At 38.1% G+C, this 26,414-nt stretch overlaps 1 protein-coding gene across 1 annotated transcript in view; it reads left to right on the top strand.

Annotated features, from left to right (window-relative positions):
* LOC136863558 (nephrin) overlaps nt 1-26,414 on the top strand; it is a 1,173,968-nt gene that overhangs the window by 712,380 nt on the left and 435,174 nt on the right. Inside the window, exon 5 of the mRNA XM_068225991.1 lies at nt 15,777-15,928. Within this exon, the coding sequence (XP_068082092.1) occupies nt 15,777-15,928 (152 nt within the window). The remainder of the gene's footprint in view (nt 1-15,776; nt 15,929-26,414) is intronic.

Raw genomic sequence — 26,414 nt, 5'->3', positions numbered from 1 at the left:
TTAGTATTTCATGGCTGAAAACTTTTAACACGTATTATTTACAGAAGGGAAGGACAAATAAAAGATAAGTTGGGAGAAGAATATTTTGGTTTCAGAAGAAATGTAGGAACACGTGAAGCAATCTTGACTTTACGTCCGACCTCAGCGGATCGAATTAATAAGGACAAGTCTACGTACATGGCGTTCGTAGATCAAGAAAAGGCATTCGATAATGTTGATTGGACCAGGCTTTTGGGGATTCTGAAGGTGATCGGAATCAGATACAGAAAACTGAGAAGTATCTACAATCTGTATAAAATTCAGTCTGCAGTGATAAGAATCGAGAGTATTGAAGAAGAAGCAACAATCGAGAAATGAGTGAGGCAAGGCTGCATTTTGTCCCCCCCCCCCTCCTCACCAACTCTTCTCAATGTTTATAAAAACAGGCAGTAAAGGAGATCAAAGAGGCATTTGGAAAGAGAATCACAATCCAAGGAGAGGAAATCAAAACCCTGAGATTTTCCGATGTTTTTTTAATTTCATCTGAGACTGCAGAATATCTCGAGAAGTTGCTGAATGATATGAACGGAGTCTTGGATAAGGAGTACAAGATGAAAATAAATAAGTCAAAAACAAAAGGTTATGGAGTGCAGTCGAACGAAGGCAAATGATGCAGGTAATAAGTCTTAAAGGAAGTAGGTGAATATTGCTGCTCGGGTAGTAAAATAACTAGAGATGTCAGAAGTAAGGAGGACATAAAGCACAGACTAGCACAAGCAAGGAGGAACGTTCTTAAAAAAAGAAATCTGTTCACTTCGAACATTGATATACGAATGAGAAAGATGTTTTTGAAGACTTTCGTCTGGAACGTGACATTGTATGGAAGTGAAACATGGACGATAACTAGCTCAGAAAGAAAGAGAATAAAAGCTTTCTAAATGTGGTGTTACATAAGAATGCTCAAGGTTAGATGGATAGATCGAATCACGAATGAGGAGATACTGATTTGAATTGGTGAGAGGAGATCGATTTGGCTAATTAGACGAGAAGGGATAGAATGATAGGACGCATCTTAAAACACCCGAGACTGGGTCAGTTGGTTTTTGAGGGATGTGTAGGCGGTAAGAACGGTAGGGTAGACCAAGGTATGAATATGGCAAGCAGATTAGAGCAGATGTAGGATGCAGTAGTTACGTAGAAACGAAAAGGTTAGAACAGGATAGGCTGGCATTGAGCGCTGCATCAAACCATTCTATGGACTAATAAATCAAACACTACACATTAATTTATTAAACAGAGACTACAGTCAGTAGGTTCACATTGTTATGGCTACTATTTTAAAATGAACTTCTCACTGTGGTGAAAAAAGTTAAAAAATAGCAATTACTTTCATGAAATAGAGGAAATCATTATTTCGTGTTTTAAGTAATTATTTCTTTCCCAAATGTTGTACGTTTATTGAAAAGACGTTATAATACTAAAATATAGCTGAAAATATATTAAATATATAGTGTTGAAACTCTAGTCCTACGTTTAATTTCCATGATAATTTAGTGCACTTTGAAACGGGCACATCTCCAGAGAGCAAATTTTTATTTTTGAACTCAGTACTGCGTGAATGAAATACCCTTTACTAGTGCAGAATTTCAGATTTCATTGTTTAGCCCATTCACTACTTATTTAGCTTTTCGTTTCTCCACTAAAATTTTATTGTGGTGCTTTGTTCTTTTCCAAATGACTGATTCAGATGTGAAGTAAATCATTCTTTTTATAATGATACTCGAATAGTAAATGAACTGGTAAGAGAAAATTCAGGAAGTTTACACATGATATAGTCGTTAACTAGATTTGTAGCATGAACCATTTTACAGGTTTTCAGTGAATGTACATTGCAGTTCAGTAAAGAATTAGGGATCACAATTCCTGGACTCATGCGGTTTGAAGTGTTAGTCGATGATTTGTTCAATGTCCTAGGAACATATTATAAGGGTTGTTCAAAATAGATATAGCTAACAACACTGTAAATAACTTAAAAGACAGCCAAGGACACGGTTTAGTGTTTGTAATAACATCTCAGAACATGGTCAGTCTGAGACACGCGTCCGATAAGTGGAGGAAAAAAACGGAAGCAATGTCCTAATTTAATACAGGAATACAATGCAAGTCCGAAGCAATGTGCGTTGACCAGGAACAGTGCCACGAAGTGTGCTTCTGCTCCAAAGTAACGCACGTCAACACGTTGTCAACGCTACAGTGGACAGTAGGCATTGTTTTCGCTTACTTTTAGGCTTCACTCACCTTACAGACAAGATCACTCCCTTTGTGACAATCACGTCTTCAGTCTACAAAATAAACCCCTGAGGAATATTTCACCACCAATCAAGCTGTCCCTGGTGCTGTGGAAAAGTGTTTCAACCAGCAACCAGCTTCCTTCATTGTGGAGGGTACGTAGAAAATTGGTCAGTCTTGGGACTGTTGCCTGAACGGTGAGAAAGTTTGTCTATGGAATCTTTCGTACGTTGGGAACAGCATAATTGTGTTCTCAGTCAAGGAAATGAAACGATCATTTCATGTGCCATCTATGGTCAAATGTGAATATAAGGAGCTTATTTATGAGGGAAACATCTTATCACCAGTACGCTGTCATTTTGACGCAGTGTATGATGTCCAATGCATATGGTGAAGTTCCTACACATCCGTCTAAATTTCAATTGAACAACTCCTATAAATAAAAGTAAAAGTCCTTTATGATAAAATTGTTTACGTGAACTATTCTTACCAAGCGATTTCGTACGTGATGAATAGAATACTTGTATCCTCACTCAAGGAAATTAAACAGTCAACTCCTTTGCTATCTATGGTTGAATATGAATATAAACAGTTTATTTAAGTATTTGTGATTCGGGTTTCGAACCCCACTGTCGGCAGCTCTGAAGATGGATTTCTGTAGTTTCCCATTTTCACATCAGGAAAATCCTGGGGCTGTACCTTAATTAAGGCCACGGCCGCTTCATTTTCACTCCTAGCACTCTCCTGCCCCATCGTCGCCATATGACCTATCTGTGTCGGTGCGAGGTACAGCAACTCGTAAAAATTTGTTATAGGCATGCTCCGTTTGAGCCACGTGCTTTTTAAACACACCACAATTGGCATCATATATAATTGTATGGTCCGTAGACTTGTTCATATTACCCCATTTGCAAATATGATTTGGCCCTCAATTCCGCAAATTCAGTTGCATTAATAGTAGAGTTAAATAATTCGTGACCGGGCGAGTTGGCCGTGCGCGTACAGGCGCACGGCTGTGAGCTTGCATCCGGGAGATCGTGGGTTCGAGCCCCACGATCGGCAGCTCTGAAGATGATTTTCCTTGGTTTCCCATTTTCACACCAGGCAAATGCTGGGGCTGTACCTTAATTAAGGCCGCGGTCGCTTCCTTCCAACTCCTAGGCCTTTCCTGTCCCATTGTCGCCATAAGACCTATCTGTGTCGGTGCGACGTAAAGCAACTAGCAAAAGAAAAAATTCGTGTATTAGTACAATACTATACAATTTCGCTATGTTCTAGGATATATTACCGGTAACAAGTATACAGTCATATATTGAACCCTTGGTGGTCCGCAAAGGATACCTACCTTCCTTACCTATCAGCAATTAGCATGAGGTCTATCTCCTGGGTCGTTACGGGTTCTTCGTCACTTGCTGAGGTAAAGGAGGATTTCAGTATATCTAATCTAGCCGCTTGAATGAAAGATCAACTCTAGAAAAATTATGTGTTTTATTTAAAATTTTTAGAAATCATCATTAAAATTTGAACTCACCTTGTCCAATCAACGCAACAATAATTACAACGCAGAGGAGAGGTATACAGGTTTTATAATCTTTGACTTAACTGCCTGATGGGCATCCATACTAGAAACCATTGTCACAAATTAAGAATGAAGAAAAGAAATTCTGGAAATCCTTAAATTCCGTTTCCATGTGAGACTATTTGTACCATCATAATGATTCATGATGGTCCAGCCCTCGTAAGACAATCTCTGGACTCTTGGTATAATTAAGGCAGTCCAATCGATGTGTGCCACACAGTGGTTGTACGGCATGGACCCTTAATTGAATCGATGTGACCTGCGACCATGTCATGGACCGGCATCTAACTTTCTAATTTACTTTCAAGTCATTGTGGATGATGACCGCAAGAAAAATTATGCTATAATGGAATATGGCCTTAATCTAAGTCACTGAGGTTGATGACCCCATGACCATCCAAGTTTATAAGCTGAAGGCTAAACTCAATTAAGTTAAATCGGTTGATGACCAAGGTTTCCATTTTACTAATCCCAGCACATTTAATGCTCAATCAATCAAAGTCAAAGAATACAACAGCAACAACAACAACAAAAATGCTCACAATACTTTGCGGCAGTAAAGTCCATTACATTCGGACATGTCCCCTTAAGCGTTACGTTAATAATTGAACTTTCCCGGCACAATAAACTAAGATTTCCAGAATACACCTTCAAGTTATTCACTTGGCTTTAAGTTATTTCACAAATACGGTTTCCACTCAGTTTAATAATTTAATGAATTGAAATGATTTTATAAATCCTAATTAACAACAAATTCTATCTCCGCGGACGAATGGTTTCTTTAACAAGTCCCTACTCAAATTCCCACGTAATTATATTTTATAATTCTTTTATAATGTTTATCGTCGTTTGGTATCGGGCAGGTGGAAGAAAATTTACATAATTTATTTCCAGTATTATATCTTGTTTCATGACATCACACCATAAGTTTAATCTAACACTAGCAATTATTAACACTTGGATAATCCTAATTAATAAGTGTTAAAACTCCGCGTAAGTAGCTCGCCGTAAAATGTAAGTCAGATACTATGTCATATCCCATCATGACATTTAAATAAGGCTTTTTGCACCCTTCAAAAATAAATCAATAACTACTACCAACATTCTATTTTGGACACCCTGAAAATGATTGACTTCGCTCTTTATAGTCTAATTTCGTGGTTTCAAATATACATTCAGATCTCAGTTAAACAAGTTAATATTATACAATGCTATCTAATAACACACACGTTACTCATGGATGAAAATTTCAACTAGTTCTTGCAAATTACGATATCCATTCTAAAGAATACAATCTAAGTTTCAACACGTAAAAGAGCGTACGGATACCGTTATCTTCCCCAGCGGCGACCCCTCCGATCAGCTGGCCTAGCGGAACAAGCTACACTTCGCTGTCATAGCTATGATTGAAAACACCTCTCCTATATATTCAAGCTTAACAGGTCTCAAAAGAATGAAATCTACGATTTCGTTAATAAAATTACAAATACGACATTCCTGGGCCAAACAGATTACGCACACAGATTTGCTTAAGATGTCATTCAATAATTATACACGTCACAAACTGACACTTACGTGGATTCTCTCACGACTTTCATCTCAAACATTATACAAATATCTTCCTCGGGTTCACTCAGAATCTCCCGGCATAATTACAGGCTTCCAACCACCTGATTCACAAAAATCCTACCTCAGCACACATCTAACAGGACTTAAACACGACAAATCTCCATGACAAAAGGAATGGAATAATAATCCTTAGAATCCACAACGCATAATTACACACAAATGCTCTAATAATCAACATCTTCGCATAACGTGACCTGGTATTTTAGAACTGGATTTCACAAAAAATGACTGACAAACTTTACTGTTATTTATTATCAATCAGACACAGTTTAAACGGACAGAGAAATAGCATCCCTTCGTGACAGATATTCACCGATCTGCATTACTCAACACGACAGTGCGCCTACACCCGATTGAAACTGGGTAACCACGGATTTATTGCACCACTCCCTTCATAATTCAAAAAAGAAATATTTTACGTCAGATAAAAAAATCTTAACTTGATACCACAAAATACAGAAAATAAATTCACGGAATGACGATCTAATTTGGACGTTAATCGCTTCGTAACCCTCATTATTTACCATTTACAACACATTACACGGCACTCGTAATAAATTATAAAATTTATCCAAGCATGAAAAACAAGTAACCTTTCGTCATATTTTCTGACATTCAAGAAAAAAAATGAGTGACCAAACTGCGTCATATATACCCATTACAAATATATAAGTGTGACATCATAAAACAGAAATATAGGCGGTGATAGTGGCATTCCACCTACCTTAACTGCACGCCAGCTTCCATCGTATTAGCTCACCAGCAACCCTCCGATGTTTATTTAGCCATTTTAACACTTCTGGCTTCATATTTTGTTTTATTCATATTTCTTTCCTGAAAATAAAGGCATGAAAAGAGAAAGACCTTTCAATCGATATTTTCGCGGACCGAACACGAATGTTTGGAATGTCGCCCGCACACGAAACACTATTTTCTTTTACAACACAATATTATTTGAATTTCACCAATACTACTTCGGCGTTTTGACGACCGTCTTTACATATCATTTATACTGTAATGAAACAAAACTATCTTCACTTTGAGACAATACCCCAGCCACATCGGCCAAAATGTATGTTTTGCTGCACTTATTCTATTATTCGTCGATCAATTCACTCAACAGTGTGACCTTCTCTCACGAGCTCCAATGATTCAATGTAGGGTGATTTCAAGATCGCCCCTCCCTTTATTTATAGTTTTTCGTCCCCTCTCTTAGGCATTTCTCTTACGTCCAAGAAATTTTGCGTATTTTTTCCGACTTTGTGGAAATGCATTTAAAGCAGTTTTTACTATAACCAAGTACTTGCTAAATTGCCAGTGACACTATTCATGAACATGTAGAATTATCTCGTATCAAATTAACTGGTTAAATGACCTCGTTTGATAGACACTATATTCTGACGACCTGGCGTAGGGTGAATAGACACGCGCGTCTTTCATGATATGTTCTTTGAAAAGGCTTAGCAATATCAAATCTGTATTACTAAAGACCAATTGTCTTACAGATAATTACAGGATATTCATTACATTACGTTCACTGCTAATTTCTTTTATTAAATATATTTATTTAACCAACACCTTATTCTGTATCCATCCACCTTCGACACGTGCGGTTGACGTCACATCTCATAGCGTGAGAAAGACAGTGGCAACCTTCCTGTCTCGTGTCACCTCTGCGAGATGAATTTATATTCGATATTCTCATTAGGATTAATATGGGGCCTCATGTGGTAACTTTACGACTCAAATTTCTTGGGACATAAAGGTCATGGGTTCAATATATAATGTGGTAATAAAGGAAAGGGACCAAGGAAAATATTGCTAGTTATGAGATAAATCCCACCAATCCACCAACTAGAGGACAACATATAGGTGTGGTTCATTAGAGGAAAATGTGCAGATGGGAAAGATAAAACGTTGAGTCTAATTCCTGAAATTATCTTTTATGCGCGAAGTAACAATGTATTGAAATTTGAGGAGACTCCAATAAAGATGACGTCAGCCATTAAATATCCAAAGGTAAATAAATACAACTAAAGCAAGGGTTTGAAGAACAAACTGATATTACTAATTGTGAGACAAGTAACGTTGCACGGTGAAGCATCTCTCTGAATGCGACATCGATTTTAAGCTATTTATATTCGTCCTATAAGGCGTAGTTTGGTAAATTACAGTATGTTAAGAGAATCAGGATCTTGAACAACTCTGTTGTACATTATATCCGAGATTAATATATTTTCTCCAGATTATATCTCCAGACAAAATCCTCCATATAACTTATTTCTGACAGTGGCATGCGGAGAGGAACTCTACAACTCCCTAACAAAGTTATTAATAGCATTATCTGTGTGGGCACAAAACTCAAAAGTTTGAGATTATATCGTTAGCCTTGGGAGGCTCTTACAACTTTTCATACCTGCAAAATTATTTGACTCACACGCAATCCTATTCTGGATACAACTACATATTGTTTTAACAATCTCACACAAACTGTGATGTGATGGAATTCCTATGAAGCGACTTGGTTGGATTGATACGAGGATATTCAAACAAGAACTAAGATGAGACTCGTTTGAAAGTTTCTACAGCGTACCTCTTATTAGAATGAGAGTTACCCTCCTTTGATAGCATATTCCATGAAATGTAAGGCAAGAGGTGAAATTCCAGGCTTATGGAAATTGGAGTAGCGTACTTAATATCGGAATGTGAGTAATCCTTCTCAAGCAGCATATTCTATCTTTCATATGGGTAAGAGAGCATAAGAATGTGTCTTAAACTGGTGGTACTGGGTGTGGTATATTGTTGCTTTATGGAGAAATATCCTAGGAAAATCGTCTTCTCTTAGAACGAATCAGAAGATAATTTAGATGTCAAACAATGGAGGTATCAGTAAAAGGAAGGTAGGGGACATGAAAGCTGCGGTAATGAAATTTTCCTATACTCTACAAATCTCATACCGTTGGGGTCGGGAGAGGATAACAATAAACTAGAGAGCCTTGCAGCTATGAACTACTGAGCTAGCGATACCATCGCCCTCATTCTAACCATCCAAATTGAGACCTGTTGGTGGAGGATTGGACGAGGCTTCTAGACATTGAATAGCTTGAAGCTGATAACAAATATACATCAGCCGTACGATCCAAATCAAGAAGTCATCTGGATAATGATCTCCGTCGACACTGTACCCTAGAGATTGAAACACTTCAGCACATTGTGAATTGCTACGTAGTTCTGGTCATAATACCTTTAGGTCACCATTAGCTGGAGTTCTTTAAGTTTTTAAAAATCGTGTGACTATTGCTGGCCTGGTGCAGCCGTTGTAAGGCAGACCCTCCAGTGATGGTGAGCGGCTTCTGCCGTGTATAGGAAACTGCGTGCTATCGTGCTGTGCGTGATGTGTGATTTGCGAGGATGTTGGGGACGTCACGACCACCATGTCTCTGAGCCAAGGGAATAAACAATTTAAGATTAAAATCACCGGGCTGCCCGGGAATTGAATCCGAGCCCTCTGAAATGTTAGCCAAAACGCTAACAATTCAACCAAGGAGCCTGGCGTTCTTAAAGTTAAAGGTTGCACAATACTAGGTCTTTCACTACCAATGGCATGATGGGGATAGAGCCCTCCACATAAGTGGACTAAATCACAGGCCCGATAATCTGATTACAGACAAAAGAGAACCGATCAGATGCAGGAGTTACAGTGCCGTATTACGAGGACAGACACTATATCCGATGTCACTGGGTTCATCATTGGTGCGTGAGGAACCAAACACTCAGTTTTGGTGTATGTCATCAAATCGACCACACTAAGGATCTCATCGTGTCCATTTTCACAGTTTTAAAGGATTTGGTGGCAATTATTAAGACCATATATGACGTTTGACGTATGGCAAGAACTACCGCTATATGTTTCTCATTCACTCTTCAATGCTTCGGCGGTATGTTCTGTGTTCTTTAGTTTCCATTACCTTCTTTTTTACAATTATTACAATTAGCTTTACGTCGCGCCAGCACAGATAGGTCTTACGGCGGCGATAGTATAGGAAAGGTCTAGGAGTGGGAAGAAATCGGCCGTGGCCTTAATTAAGGTACAGCCTCAGCATTTGACTGGAGTGAAAATGCTAAACCACGGTAAACCGTCTTCAGGGCTACCGGCAGTGTGGCTCGAACCCACTATCTCCCGAATGCAAGTTCACAAATGCAAGGCCACCTCACTTGGTTCTAATGTTTAATGAAATGGCGTATGGCTTTCAGTGCTGCGAGTGTCCGAGAACATGTTCGGCTCTCCATGTGCAGGTCTTTTGATTTGACTCCCGTAGGCGACCTGCACGTCGTGATACGGATAAAATGGTGGTGAATACGATACATACACCCAACCCCCTTGACAGAGAAATTAACCAATGATTGTTAAAATTCCCGACCCTGCCGGGAATTGAACCCGGAGCCCCTGTGACTAAAGGCCAGCGCGCTAACCATTTAGCCATGGAGCCGGACAATGTTTAATTATTAACATATTAATGCAATTTAGAAATTAATTCATTTACCTAATATGCCACAGTAATATTTGCTTTTATGGCAGCCTTCAAATACTGTAACATAAAATCTAAATGTAAAAAACGGGATTTTTCGAAATATTGTTGTTATCGTTGTTGACATTGTTATTGTTCTTGTTTCACTTGAAAGACTCAATTGATCAGCAGCTTCGGATACTCTCTAGTAACTAATAACGTGCTCCTATAAAAATTATAATTAACTAATTGTGCTTACAAATATAATACGGGCTTGCGGACGTGATATAAGGTGCATTTGACTGAAGGGAGTCGGGAAATTTATAGGTACAAAGAAAACTCAGAATAGTGACTGCTACCGCCAGGATTTGAACCTCGATCTCCAACCGGTGCATTTCCAGAGTACTAACTGCGAGCGTTTGTAATCTGTCGTCTAGGAAGGTGAATATTTAGGAAGTGTCCTCGGGAATCTTTAGTGATGCCTGTTTGGAACTGATTACCTGCTCACACAAATTTAGGTAGACCTACAACATCTAAAGATATTGAACAAAATCTATAGTGGTCTAAGCTTGCTACTCCGGATTTCGATGATTAATAACAACAGAGTATTTTCGTTGCATGACAATGAATTGATTAAAATTAAAATTTAAATTAACTTCTTTCCTAATATATATTCTCTTTTGAAATTTATTTAAGTACATTGATATTCATTTTAGTTAACGGATGCCGTACAGAACACAGTTACGCCGAGGAATATTTTTACTTTATTGTTGGAAACAGAATGTAGATAAAAAGGTAGCTCCGGTGAGAGGGAGTTGTGGTTTTTATGGCTCATAAAATGATTCATTTTAAATAATGTACACAAGATGGACCGCAACGTGGGATTTATTTATTGATTAAGTTAAAGACGAAAGCACGAAATCGACGGCTCCTGAATGTAACCTAGAAGCTGGAAACAATTTAAGTACAGCTCACACTCCGTAGGACATTGCGTTAATATCTAATAGCAAATATCTAACAGTGTTTTACAATACCTTATATCAGTTCTTGTGATTGCAAACTGTGTTAACATCCAGGAGGACTTGAGATTTTATATTAATTAGTAGATAAGTTTAGTATGTATGCATTAATAGCAGATTAACCTTAATGGCGAGTATTCATCTCCAAAGAACACATATTTTTTACATTGGAAGTACAAATTATCTCCATTTTGATGAGACATTAAGATTTACAAGATGTCCTTCAGAAATATTGTAACTAAAAATATTATAAATCAACGAGGGAAACGAGCGTACGCCAGTTAAATAAACGCGGGTCTTACAAAAATTAAGTTACTTTGGGACATATAACGAAGTGTTTCTCCGGAATTTTCTTGAAGTAAGACAGGAGCACGTAACATCTACGTCATAATGCCGTTAGAAAACCTAATGATTAGAGAGAAAAATACGATATAACGACATTACGACGTTCAGAAACTCAAAAATCTTTAGCCAATCATGGTTATCAAACGCATTTTCCTGGTATACAAATGATATGTACGCAGCGTAATTCTACTTAGTCAATAATTAGCTACAGAGTTAGTATTCCGTTGCGTTTTCCTATATTATTCCGGAAGCCAAACTGATCTTCTAACAAAATTGTAAATGCATGAATGAAACGTCTTCATCAACTGGAGTACTAACCCACTGTAATAAAATTACGGCGATACACAATCAGAAAGAAATAGCCCTGTGCTTACTTAATGAGAGTAAATCCCCATTAGCCAGTACTGTTATTTCAATTACAACCTCCGTCTCATTCCCTCAAACCACAAATTAAAAAGATTTAATAGCAGCTGTACTGGCTTAGCTCCGTAGAATCTCCACGCCAATGAAACATCTGTTTATTTAAAATCTCCAAGACGAACATTTTCAGAATCCAATTATCTTTCTTTCGACTACCAGAAAAGTTCAGAATATTTAAACATATGAAATAATTTGAAGTTGGAATAAGGGGTGATAATTACATTTAAGATTGTTAACTAACATTGTTTGTTTTGAGATTCAGGAAAGCTTTTTAAAATGTAATTAAGGATTCATACGAATGCCTCTCATTGATGGGAAGATGGGGATAAAAAAAGTGAAAATTCGGTGTTTGGTATGAAATAAATCAAAATCAAGAACTGAGGGCCAATATCCGAAGTATGGGAGTTATTATCTTCAAATTATTAAGTTTTCCTTCCCGCCTTGACATGTTATTGAATTGTATTTTAACAAAGTATCAAATAGCAGACCATGGAATTTATTTTAGAAACTCTACATTGAACAAATATACGTAGTCATTCTCATTTCAGTCAGTAATATGCCTTAAGGAACACTTATTAAACTAATTTAAGATATAAGAAATCTAGCGTGGATTTCACCACATTTTATACACTGTGTGAATACGTATTTCCCCGGAGTAATTTCACCGCTAATTACGTTTCTCATCAGAAACTGATTCCTAACTTTCAACACATCACAAAGTGAACTTACAATGTGCAGCACATCCATTACAGTTCGCTCATGGATACGCAACACTTCAACAATCCAAGAAAATGCAAGCACTCAGTTCTGATCAATGTTTCTGAGGCCACACAACCAATCACTCTTAACAGAAGATTGCAGTGAAAAACCACACAATGTAACTTTAACATCGGCCTTAGAACAATATGTAACTTATCGAAATAAAGGGACAGGGAGACTCATTCTCGAACTTCAATTCTCATACTCAAAATCTTGTCAAAACATAAGAAAATTAGGGTAGGCTACAGTTTAGCATTAAGAAGAAATAACTGAGTCCTTAGGTGAATTCAATCTGGAGGAATCAAGCATTCCCACATGTATAAATCTCATGTGCAATCTCTTTGAACCAATAATGAGTGAATGTCTCAAATTCTACATTGGAGAAACCGGTCAAAGTTTCTGGGTACTATACGTAGATCACAACAGAGCATTGAGCATAGCATAGAATGTGCCTTCGTCAATCACTTACTAGGTACCGGACAAGGGCATACACACATCAACACAAGCATGGCAGTTTTCTAGTTAGGCCTAACTGATATGTCCTTAGCACTCTAAAAAGAATATGAAACCTAAAATCAATCTTTATCCGAAGGTTTCAACATTAACAATAAGCTGCCACGAATTAAATCCTGTCCACTAGGATCACACAAACCACGATGTTGATGAAAGGCCCAAGATGTCAAGTGTTCGTGACCCTGAAGTCAGTTCCTGAGGATGGTTAGTGTTATGATAGAAAACGCTCCAGTGAGTTAATTCGTTTATCCAATAAAAAGTGTACCGTAGTGAGGTTTGAGGGATGAAGTCTACTTTTATTAGGTTTCATGTGAGCTTAAGGTGAAAACGACTCCCCTTTATGAAACGCAGATTATTATTAATGTTATTGTGTAGAAGCCATACATTTCAATGTTGACGGTTTAACAATGAGAAGACAAAATCAGTTGAAGGACATTTGTATTAAAAATGAAGACATAAATGTAACAAGATTTATAATTACTGACAATGGGACGTAATTCATTCACTGAAATGGACAAGTACAGATTCTTCAAACCACAACAACAAATATAAAGAAAAACATAACATAAGAGTAAAAAGGCTCTTTTCCTCCATTTTTGCGATATGAGAAATCTTAATATGTCCATTTGAATAGAGGAAACTTGTCATTCTGGAAATAAAAACCTCTTTTTGTTTCACTTGTAATTAATTTGTATTAATAAGTCATGTTCACGTGATTGGAGGATTTACATATTCGTTAAAAGTGAACGGCCATTCTCCATTAAATTAACCTTCCGGTAGGAAATACACTGCACGCATTAGTGGTTGTAAATCTAGCCAAGAGCTAATGTGCTACATGCATATTCACGACACGCTTTCGGTCTTTCAAGTTGATGTGGTTTCTATACGCTTCTCCCGTTGATAGCCACCGAATTAATATTTACAACTCTATAGTGTGAAGTTTCTGATGGAGTTCATTGTAGAATTTATGTACAGTTAGTTTTCGATGAAATATAAACAATTACTTGAGCATTTGGTTGCTAGATTTAATCAGTATTTCAGAACTTAATTAAATCAATTCTTGATGATATGGTCGTAATGACTTATCGGTGTGTTGATTCACTTTATATGCCTTGCATTGCATGTGTGGGAGGGATGAGGCCACGCCAAATCAATCTGTCTATCCAGTGCACATTGAAAAATGAAAATTAATACTCGGTACAAACGGAACACTCCCACACGGAAAGAAACGTATTACTTACTCATTATTTCTTCCTTTCCCCTTCCCAGGATGAATCAAAATGATCTATGTGATGAAGACAGTGACTGTATAGTTGTTTTGAACAAATTTTCAACATCTATTAAATAGTGCATAACAGAACCAATAACATACATGTCTCACATTAATACACGGAAACGTTTAACAGGACAAACGAAGAAACCTAGTCAAAGCAAAACATATCGTCGTTGCCGGGACAAAACCTCCTATGTGGTAATATTTTTGGAGATATACTGACCCGCAGCACATACATTATGAAGAGCGAAAATGAAAATGCAAATCCACAGCCTGTTTCCAGTCACTCGACGGGTCAGGAATGGAATGAATGAAGCCCCCATCCAGCGGCGAGGATAGGAATTGTGCCGGCTGCCGAAGCCTGTCACACTCCTCTGGGGCAATGATTAATGAATGACAGATGAAATGAAACGACATTGGAGAGTGTTGCTGGAATGAAGTATGGCAGGGAAAACCGGAGTCCCCGGAGAAAATCCTGTCCCGCCTCCGCTTTGTCCAGCACAAATCTCACATGGAGTGACCGGGATTTGAACCACGAAATCCAGCGGCGAGAGGCTGGCGCCTGAGCCACGGTGGCTTTCAAGAGCGAGAATGCCTTGACAATATTCACACAATATTGCACCTTAGATGCCAGAACCTTATTGGCCAAAGTTCTTTTTTTTTTGCTAGGGGCTTTACGTCGCACCGACACAGATAGGTCTTATGGCGACGATGGGATAGGAAAGGCCTGGGAGTTGGAAGGAAGCGGCCGTGGCCTTAATTAAGGTACAGCCCCAGCATTTGCCTGATGTGAAAATGGGAAACCACGGAAAACCATTTTCAGGGCTGCCGATAGTGGGATTCGAACCTACTATCTCTCGGATGCAAGCTCACAGCCGCGCGCCTCTACACGCACGGCCAACTCGCCCGATGCCAAAGTTCTAAGCTAAAATATTTCACATAGGAGGTTTTGTCCCGGCAGCGACGATACACTGTTTGACGTAGATGTTCAGTCACTGAATAACAATATTCTAGGATATTTGAAGTTAACTGAAAATTCTTCATATTAACACGAATAGCAGTAATAAAGTGAATTGCACATAAAAATTCAAATCAAATCCAATATGGCACAATATGGTACTTGCTTCGTTTTAGCCTCTTCACGTCCAAGATAAAACTTTTCAAAATCGAGTGTTTTCACAGCCAACTTGGATTCCTCGCCTACTCGGAAGCTACACAAAGCGTATAATGTTGTTTGTTCTAAACATGGTATATACTTCATCATCGTAAATACTGAAATTGTATTAATACTACCATGTCCACTTGTTATTATGACTTTAATGAATTATTCGACGTCAGTAACACTAATCAAGCAGACATTTCAATATAACTGTTATCATCAATGAAAAATGTACGCCAATATTGAAGAATTTATTATTAAACTTCATAACTAATAATTTTACTTCTCTTTTTTTCTCTTTCAGTTAAACCTTTGAGCGCAGCAATTCTGAGTAGCAACCAACCACTGTCAGCAGACCGCAAATACGAAATTGAGTGTCAGTCTGTGGGCTCCCGTCCGCCTGCCAAGATAACGTGGTGGATAGACAACAAGGGTCTTGACAACTACGTCGAGAAGGTAATACAATCTTCACTCTCTGCATAATCGTCATTTCTACTAAACTATTGTATCCCATTATTACGGCACATCAATATCGAATTTATCATAATTAACTAACGGAGCTTCAAAGGAATTCCGTGAATTTATTTTGCAAGGTAATTTCAAGAAATTTTAATACGCGACAGGGTTAAAACCTGGGCGCCAACATAGCTGAAAGACAATTATAATAAGTAAGACTCCAGAAGTTATATTGCATGTTATTTTAACGTATCATATGATTAGTAAACACCAGAAATGTACCCGGGCAATTATAGATTTAAGCATTGATAAACAAAATGTCTCGGAAGAAAGCATTTCGTTATGAAAGTTGAGGATAAAAAACAGACAAAGACGGGAGTAAACGGTTTATCAAACAATTTTAAATAACAGCTAATATATTCTGTGTGTGTGTAACGAAAAATCCTCATTCATATCCCCAAAACACACAATCGTCGGCACAAGGTATGTCAGGCAATGACTGCACAGTGAGTCACTGTGCATGGCGTAAGTATATAGGCTCATTGTCACATGCTCTAAGAACCTAGGACAGCGTATTTTTGAGGAGAAAACCACGAACAACAAAACGGAGAAGACGGAATTTATATCAAATGCAACTCCGGGAGTAATTACATTTTTATTCAATTGCCGATGATCAGTATGAATTAATCGGACACGTATGTTAGCGGAGCTTTAGTTACGCTTTTCAGCTCTTCCAAACACACCCACGCATGTATTCTCACTCACTTGAGTAACCCGACTGTTGGGGAAGCTGGTAACCATCATGATATTTTTGTCTCTGCATACAGTAGCGTTGAAAAGTATTTTGTATTATCCTGTATTAGTTCTCCATTTGCAGTAATGCTTACCAACAGGCATAAACAACACATAGTTATGTGCTTAATTATTTACTTGTGCTGAGAACTAGTAGAAACATTTTATTTCAATCATTTTCCACAAAATGCTAGTTCACATCTATTTTATAATGTTGTAATCACAAAACAAATTATCGATATGGTCTACTATGTTGACTAACTTTATGACTTTGTATCAGTACAAAAAGTTAAGGAATGTCCTGTTGGTTTAGGACACGAAGACATCATCCTGTTAGGGTGAGGTAGGATAAAAATATAGTACGACTAATTATTATTGTACTATAGTAAAAAGCAAAGCAAAGCAAAGTCACCTCCGTACAGGCCATGAAGGCCCCTGGAGGAGTGGAAGGTAAAGTCTTTCACCATTGTTAACCTCGGTACGTGATGGGGTAGTGTGGTTAGCTGTACGCCCGGTCGCCTTTGCCCCCAGGAATTAACCTGGTACTCATTTTTGGTGTAGGCGGAGTGAACCTCAGGGCCATATGCACCTCCGGAAGTGGAAATCTCGTTTCTTAAATTTCACGACTTCCTGGCGGGGATTCGAACCCACGTCCTTCCGGGCTAACCCAGCACGCCTTTACCGCCTCGGCCAGGCAGCCCCTATTGCACTGTAGTAGTATATTAATTACCTTACTGTCGTGGGAGATTCCATTGTTAGACATGTGGTGAAAATGTGTGGAGGAAAGGGAAACAGGGTAGAGTGTTATCCAGGAATTAGGTTGAGGCAGATGTTGAGGTTAGTAGAGGAGAAGGTGGAAGGAAAGGAGAAGGTGGTAGTGTTTCACATTGGTACAAAAACCCTAAGGCAAGCAGGTTTAAGAACTGACCTATTTGGGGATGTGTGGGACCTGGTAAATGCAGCACGGGTGGAGTTTAAGGATGCGGAGATTTTTATCAGTGGAATGCTTTATAGGAGAGAAGGTGATTGTGGATTTCAATGAGACTGTGGAGTGGGTATATGGGGAACTCTGAATGAGACTAACAGATTACAATGGGTGAGATATGTGCTCAGATGGCCTTCACTTAAACCGCAGTGGTACGGTAAGTTAGAACATTTGTTTGGAAGGGTAATAGGGAGGTGCATTCAGGGAAACGGGATGGCCTAGGGAGCGGTGATAAGGGTAAAGGGATCCGGAGGTCAAGTAGGGATGACATAAAAATGCTAGTGTTGAACTGTAGGAGTATTGTAAAGAAAGGAATAGAATGAAAGAATATAATAGATATATGCTTCCCAGATATTATAATAGGAGTTGAATCATGGCTGAGAAATGATATAATTGATGCATAAATATTCTTACGGGACTGGAGTGTGTATCGTTGAGATAGGATAGGAATGGTAGGAGGGTGAGTATTAATTCTGGTGAAAGAAGAATTTGTAAGCTACGAAAAGTTTAATTATGACAAACATGGAATTCTAGGTGTAAGGCTCATTTCTAAAGACAGTAGACATCTTGATGTTTTTCGAGTGTACAGAGCGAGAAAGCTTAGCGCTGACGCTGATTAAGAATTATCTGATAAGGTAATCAGCTATGTGTGAAACGGTATGGAAAGGAATGCGTTTGTAGCGGTTGATCTCAATTTACAAAATGTCAATTAGGAAGGTAATGCGAACGACAGGAATCACGACCAACAAAATGACAATAAGTTAATATGGGGAGGACAGCTGGTTCTGAAAGTGATTTAACCAACTAGGGGGAAGAATATTCTGGACGTGGTGCCGGTAAACCACATGACATTTATAGAGAAACTGAAGTGATAGATGGTTTAGTGATGACGGGGCTGTTTTTTGTCGTAGTTAAAAATAAATGTGATAGAGAGGAAGGTCATAAAATTAGGACTATTAGGCAGAACCATATGGCTGATAAAACCGGCATGAGGGAGTATTTGAAAGGTAATTATGATCGCAGGAAAACGGTAAATAAAAATGTAAACATATTCTGGGATGGGTTTAAAGCAATTGTTGAGAAATGTGAAAACCTATAAAGGTGGTAAGGAATGGCAAAAACCCTCTATATTATAACACAGAAGTAAGGAGACTAAGAAGGAGGTGCATATTGGAAAGAAATATAGTTAGAAAAGGCTATGGAAGTAAGGAGAAATTTAAGGAACTTACTAAGAAATTGAATGTAACAAAGAAATCAGCTAAGCATAACATGATGGCAAACATAACCGGCAGTCATACAAATTTCAGTGAAAAAGAGAAGGGTATATATTGGTACTTCAAGGCATAAACAAGTTCCAAAAGTACATTCCAGGCAGCATTAATGAACAAGGGGAGTGTATATGTGACGATCTTCAAAAGGCAGAAGTATTCAGTCCGCAGTATGTAAAGATTGTTGGTTACAACGATAATGTCCAGATAGAGGATGTGACTAAAGAAGTATTAAAATTTACCTATGATAACAACGACATTTACAGTAAGATACAAAAGTTGAAAACTAGAAAATCTGCAGGAACTGATAGCGGTAAGATTTCTGGGGATATATGGAAGACAATAGGTTGGGATATATTGCCATATCAAAAGTGCTTACTTGATTACTGTTGACATGAAAGAGCTATACCAACTGAATGGAGAGTTGCTATAGTAGCCCCTGTGTATAAAGGAAAGGGTGATAGACATAAAGCTGAAAATTGCAGACCAATCAGTTTGACATGCATTACATGTAAGCTTTGGAAAATTATTCTTTCTGGTTTTATTAGACATGTTTGTGAAATTAGTAACTGGTTCGACAGAAGGCAGTTCGGGTTTAGGAAAATGTTATTCCACTGAAGCTCAACTTGTAGGATTCTACTAAGTTATAGCAGATACCTTGAATTCAGGAGGTCAAATGGGCTGTATCGCGATTGACCTGTCTAAGGCAGTTGATAGGGTGGATCATGTGAGACTACTGGCAAAAATGAGTGCAGTTGGACTAGACAAAAGAGTGACTGAATGGCTGGATATATTTCTAGAAAATAGAACTCAGAGAATTAGAGTAGGCGAAGCATTATCTGTCCCTTTAATAATTGAGGTGGGAATTCTTCAAGGCAGTATTATTGGAGCTTTATGTTTTCATATATATATATATATATATATATATATATATATATGTGTGTGATATGAGTAAAGAAGTGGAATCAGAAATAAGGCGTTTTGCGGATGATGATAAATAAGATACCAGTTTGTGAGCATCTGCATAATGACCTCGATAATGTTGTGAGAAGGACAGCAGGCAATGGTATGATGATAAACGGGGTTAAAAGTCTTGTGAGTTTCACAAATAGCAAAAGTCCTCTCAGTTTTAATTACTGCGTTGGTGGGGTTAAAGTTCCTTATGGGTATCATTGTAATTACCCAGGTGTTCATATAAGGAAATATCTTCTTTGGGGTAATCACATAAATGGGATTGCAGATAATGGGTACAGTTCTCTGCACATAGTTATGAGGGTGTTCGGGATTGTAGTAAGGATGTAAAGGTGAGGTCATATAAGTCTGGTAAACCCCAACTAGAATATGGTTCCATTGTATGGGACACTCACCAGGATTACTTGATTCGGGAACTGGAAAAAAGTCCAAAGAAAAGCAGCTCGATTTTTTCTGTCTGGGTGATTTACGACCAAAGAGTAGCGTTACAAAAATTTTGCAAATTTTGTGCTGAGAAGAATTGGGAGAAAGGAGAGGAACTGCTCAACTAGGTGGTGTGTTCCGAACTGTTAGTGGAGAGAAGGCGTGAAGTGACATTAGTAGACGAATAAGTTAGAGTTGTGTCTTTAAGGGCCATTTTCTCCAAATCGAGTTAAACCTGGTATAAATTAAACCCGTTTAACTTTAGTACTTAGTTTAAACTTGCGTCCATTTTCTCCACCAATTTCTGACACTCGTTTAGTTTAAACGGGCGAGCTGTCGTTGGCGCTAACGTTGGCTGCACTGAAGGAATAGTCGAAGGCATGGTCGATTGGAATTGGCCAATCAGAGCCAAGTAATTCAATGACCGACATTTTTGTAATAATATCAGCTGTTTGTGGCCAATTAATGCTATCGTACGTAGTGAATAAAGAACAAATTCGGCGGGATATTAGCTTTACTGATAAATAAATTGTTTACATTTGTGCGAAGTGTTGTGTCATAATTTTACCTATTGCTGTCTACAATTTCTTGGAACGCACTTTTATTTCTTACTTTTCTCTGTCATACTTTACCATAAACAAGTACCGTGGGCCTAATACGTGTCTTTTGATGTCTGTATTGTCTTACGGAACACACGGGAACGTTGAAATATTAAAATCCTCGTCTTTCAGCAATAGGCCTACGGTATTCCTTTCCTCAGAAAATCAACATTTATGTGAACTTGAAGTAAATAAATTCCAAGCATTCTCGGGATCTATCTCCTATTAAAATCCATCGCCCTCGGTCGGGATCAATCTCACAAACCTTGGATCCAGCAGACAGACCACTGAGGAGATGTATTACTGGATTCCATATTCGTTTATAACATAACCAAGTTCGCGATATGTCGTACTGTATGCACAATACCCTTCTCCCTATAGCATTAATATTTATATTGCTGGTATGCTGGCAATAGTTACGATGAAACATTCGAAACTATAATTTATTCTATTACAAGTTTACTAGCAAGCATGAAACACTTTATTGTTTTTCTGATCCTATAAATATATAATCTAGCGATTAGAAGTTGTATACCACCGCCTCTCCTACCGTGCCGGTCAACATTCTGATGGTAAAAATATTTTCGACAACCTGGATTCGAACCATCTAGTCACGGACTCAGACGATGCTGACCTAACGTTTTAGCACACCACAGCCACCAGGCGTGGCATGATGACCGGACGTATTACACGACTTATGTAGGAATATTTTTATGCTTTACATTACAGTATTCATACCACCAATAGTATATTACAGTATATACTATTATAAGGAGACTGCAATTTATGGTCTGTGGTCCCCGTTGTTAATAAGAAAAATGCCTGCTGCTTAATATCTTAAAGCAACCAGAATCATTGCCTCTAGCGAAATAGCATTATTTCGTGCAGTTGACGTTTTAAATGAATCCTTCTTCGATACTAGACAATCCTTGCTGTTCGCTTATGAATTATAAATCCATCAAAAAAACTCCGTTACATCCGATTTTCCAAGTTTGTAAACTTTTGTTCGAATGCTGCTTCTTAACCTCACTTGCACATCAAAATTATTTCCTATTTAACCAAAGACTTCAATAAATTCTCCCATTTTTCTATTGCTAATATTAGGTTATAATTTTAGTACGTATTCTATTAAAGCGCTGCACTACTGGTAGTCAAAACTAACCCTTCTACTGGGAAAATCACAGATACGTTAATAAAATGTCAAGAAGGTTGAATATAAACAGCAGTTTAAACCAACAATGTAGAAGGTTTAACTTTGAACCAAGTTTAAACTTGATACAAAGTTTAAACCAGCATGGGGAAAATGAATGTTAGTTTAAACTCACACTTAAACCAGATTAAAATAAACCTAGTTTAATCTCGTTTGGGGAAAACGGCCCTAAAAGTAGGAAATATCACAATATGAATATAAAGTTGGTATTCAAGAGGACAAATTGGGGCAAAAAATCGTTTTTAGGAAGGGGTGTTAGGGATTGTAATACTGTAACTTACCAAGGGAGATGTTCAATAAATTTCCCATTTCTTTGAAATCATTTAAGAAAAGGCTACGAAAACAACAGATAGGGAATATGCCACCTGGGGGACTGACCTAAATGTAGATCACTATTGATTGATTGATTGATTGATTGATTGATTGATTGATTGATTGATTGATTGATTGATTGATTGATTGATTGATTGATTGATTGATTGATTGATTGATTGATTGATTGATTGATTGATTGATTGATTGATTGAAGGAACGTGTCTGGGATCATTAATTTAATACATATTTCAGTGAGTTTAGCAAGAAAATAATATATTCTAATGTTAGTATTTATCTGACGATTGTACCCCTTAATTCACCTCTACCTGGACACGCCTGCTATCTTCATTCATTTCCGGCATTTTGAATTGATCGTCACAGACAACTGATACTTCCAATAGCAGGCAAACGTATGATGATATGGAGAGATCAGGTAAAAGGCATGATGAATATTCTGATTGTGATTTCGGTGGGTGAAATAAAATATGTAGGCCTAGTATGACGGCCACACCACGAATCTAGGGATTAAATATTGCAAGTAAACAGATCAGGGCATGATCTCTCAATTAATGGAGCTTAGTCCTCTCTAACGCCCACATATGATTTATTATTCAGGTCGATTAGTCCGTGTAGAAGTGAATCCTTGTCATACACGAAATGCAAGCAAGGCAGGTAGAAATAAGGGGATAGGCGGAAAGAGGGAATTCGTAATGAAGCGACTAGGTGTCGTAGTTCCCATAGAGTTATAGTTTACACGGTGTTAACTGTGAAGGACTACGTGTTCATAATGAAATGAAATATTAATTAAGAGACATTCTGCATGTGGTAGATGTTTTAAGAGTTTGTATTTCAGCGGTGAGTGAGATTTTAGTCTCATATATGTCTACGATTAACAGTTATTTATTTCAAATGATAATTTTCCCATTTGCTTCCCTTTCCTCAATGGTTATTTTAAGTAATATAAAACATGAGAGGGTGTATGATGGTGGTGATACACGACATTCTCTTCCACTATAATTTGAGACATTTTAAAAGAAAGCACAATGGGAAATCATCTTACAAACCATTGATAATGCAAGAAAATCACACTCACACTTAATTTAAAATTAAGACAAAGAAAGAAAACAATTGAGGTAATAACAATGACATAAATGTGAACATTTTCTACGCACACAAAATAAAAATTCCGTTTCTTGAAACTTCTCAGAATGAAAATAGGTAAGATGCTCATTTGCGTTCATCACATAGAACAAATTAGAGTTAATTGAGTGAGTTGGCCGTGCGTTTAGTCGGCAGCCCTGAAGATGATATTCCGTTTTTTCCCATTTTCTTACCAAGCAAATGCTTGGGCTGTACTTTAACTGAGGCCAAAGCCTCTTCCTTCCCGATCTTGGCTCTTTCCAATGCTTATGTCACCGAAAGTCTTCGATATGTTAGTGGGGGCGTTAAACCACTTCCAAAAAAATCCAATCCAAGATTTGAATCCAGTCTCACAACACTAAATAATCCACAATTTTTCTTAAGATATCTGAAATCGTAATTTTCTCCAGAGTATATTTTGTTCACAACATTGGAAATTACGCTCTTGCTTAAGACACTTGGAAATCACAGCATTAAAAATAGAAATCACCATTGTCTTGCTCACATGATGTAATCGTGCGGTCTAACTGGGAGATTTTATGGTCCCGTTGAACTTATCTGAAGACCGACATGAAGAACAGGTTTGGTGTCAGGAGCCTCCACCCGAACATCTTCAGGCAGTGGGGAAATCGAACTGAGAAAGGTTTAGGTTCTCTCGCATTGTGGGGACGTTGAGTGATTCGATTGGCCGAAATGAGAGAGTTATTTTGGCTGGATGTCTGTTCTTCCCAAATGGTCGACGTTCTTTTTCAGAGATCTGCCAGTGTCGTCCAAAATGATAAGGTAATGTCTCCTTTACCGAGCATCCTCACGAGTTTGTTGTTCTGCAACAGGCGAGTCCGGACTCCCCTCCATAAAAGGAGACATTGGGATATAGACTGCGAAGGCTGTGGATGATTTGGAAGGATAGCATGAAGTTGTGTTGTTATTTTTCACTTCAATTGTACTTCTGCAGGAGATTTTTCGCATACCAGTTGTACTGGTTATACAAATAATATCAATAATAAGAAGGAAAGGTCCCCTATAATTCATAGCACAGTGAAGTTTCAAGATGGATGTGTTCATAGAATTCACACCATCCAGTTATATCAGATGGGTAAACAGAGGCCGTGGTAATAATGGTGGTTGGAATGGCAAGACAGATTGCACTCTCGCCCTACTTAAGAAATAGCGCAGTGGAAACCGTACACATAAGCGTTGAATAACAGAGTGTGGCAAGTCAAGTAAGAAACATGATGGGTTCGAGATTAGAAAACCAGAAAAAAACTACTATAAATTTTGATGACAAATGTATTGGAACAAATCAAACCAAAATTTTTACAAAATTTCCTCGAAATACCACTAAACTATACAAAGATGGTACTTTCTCAACCATTAAATTCAAAGTTTGCAATATGCTTCAAGATAATACCTACGAGAAAGACAATAAGAGAGAAAGAACCAGGAAAGGAAATGAAGAGGCAGGAAAAACGGAAAATATCCCTACCTAACGACAAGTTAATAAGATTAGCAGAAAATACAAAAAATGTTGCAAAGTCACAATCTCAAAAAAGCATAAGATACAATACAAAAGTCCTCCAAAGTGAAGTCCATAGAACGGTCAGGAATAAATTAACATAGATAGGAAACTGCATCTATTACCAGTCAATCACAATATGTCATGTTTAGTAAGATCATCGACCAGGTCGAAATCATGGTTATTTAAGGAAGCTGACAGTCTCATTCCAAACTCACATAATTATAATCATGAATCCGAAAGACAGTTCATGCGTAAGCATGCATGGGGCTCGGGAAGCACTAGACATAGAACACGCACAGCTCGAGAAAGAGTTGCACCCGAGTTCTTAACTTGATATAATTCGTAGATAGAAAGAAGGTGAAAACTTGGTTAGTAAATGCCATGCTCCCAAATTAAATTTCCAAAGGGAAGGTTATTCCTTCTAAAGTTCCAAATTTGCAAGAAAAAATAGAAATGTTTGTCATACCTCAACTCAAAGTTCGTTGCACTAAGACAGGAAAAGCACTCATGTGCACAGTTCCATAATGACGGAGACGATATTTGGCGTTCCACCCACCACACAGGCTAAGGTCCATCTCAATTAACACGGAGAAAAGCCTGGTTTATATATGCTAGAGTAGAGGGGAAACAATTGAGGAGAAACAGATCGAGCACATTCCAGATGTTACGGGAGCGTACGCGGCAAACAAAATCGTATCGTGTGACGTCATCAAGAGTACGAGTGGGCAAGAAGATACTCAGTTAACAGTAGATGACGAAGATGAATAGAGCTGCAGTCCGTAGAGAGTATATGATTTTCAATTAATATTTGCTATGAGGTTGTTGTGTCCCAGTTGCAGAGAGAAATACGGCGTGTTATCGTAATGAAGGTGAGTCCATAACAATAATAGAATGATGAGGGTTATGTGCATGGCGAATTTCCTTGAAGTAGATGCCGGTGATGTGACGAGTCCGTTACACAGTGGAGTTGTCTGCAATCAGAGCATTATTGTCCAGCCCCATGGCTAAATGGTTAGCGTGCTGGCCTTTGGTCATAGGGGTCCCGGGTTCGATTTCCGGTTGGGTCAGGAATTTTAACAATCATTAGTTAAGTTCTCTGGCACGGGGGTTGGGTGTGTGTGTTGTCTTCATCATCATTTCGTCCTCATCACGACGCGTAGGTCACCTACGGGCATCAAATAAAAAGACCTACACCTGGCGAGCCGAACCCGTCCTGGGATCTCACGGCACTAATAGCTATACGCCATTTCATTTTTAGAGCAT

This window comes from Anabrus simplex, chromosome 2 (assembly GCF_040414725.1).
Source record: "Anabrus simplex isolate iqAnaSimp1 chromosome 2, ASM4041472v1, whole genome shotgun sequence".
Taxonomy (NCBI): Eukaryota; Metazoa; Arthropoda; class Insecta; order Orthoptera; family Tettigoniidae; genus Anabrus; species Anabrus simplex.
The sequence above is the reverse complement of the archived record's forward strand: the minus strand, read 5'-3'. Positions and strand labels throughout refer to the sequence as shown.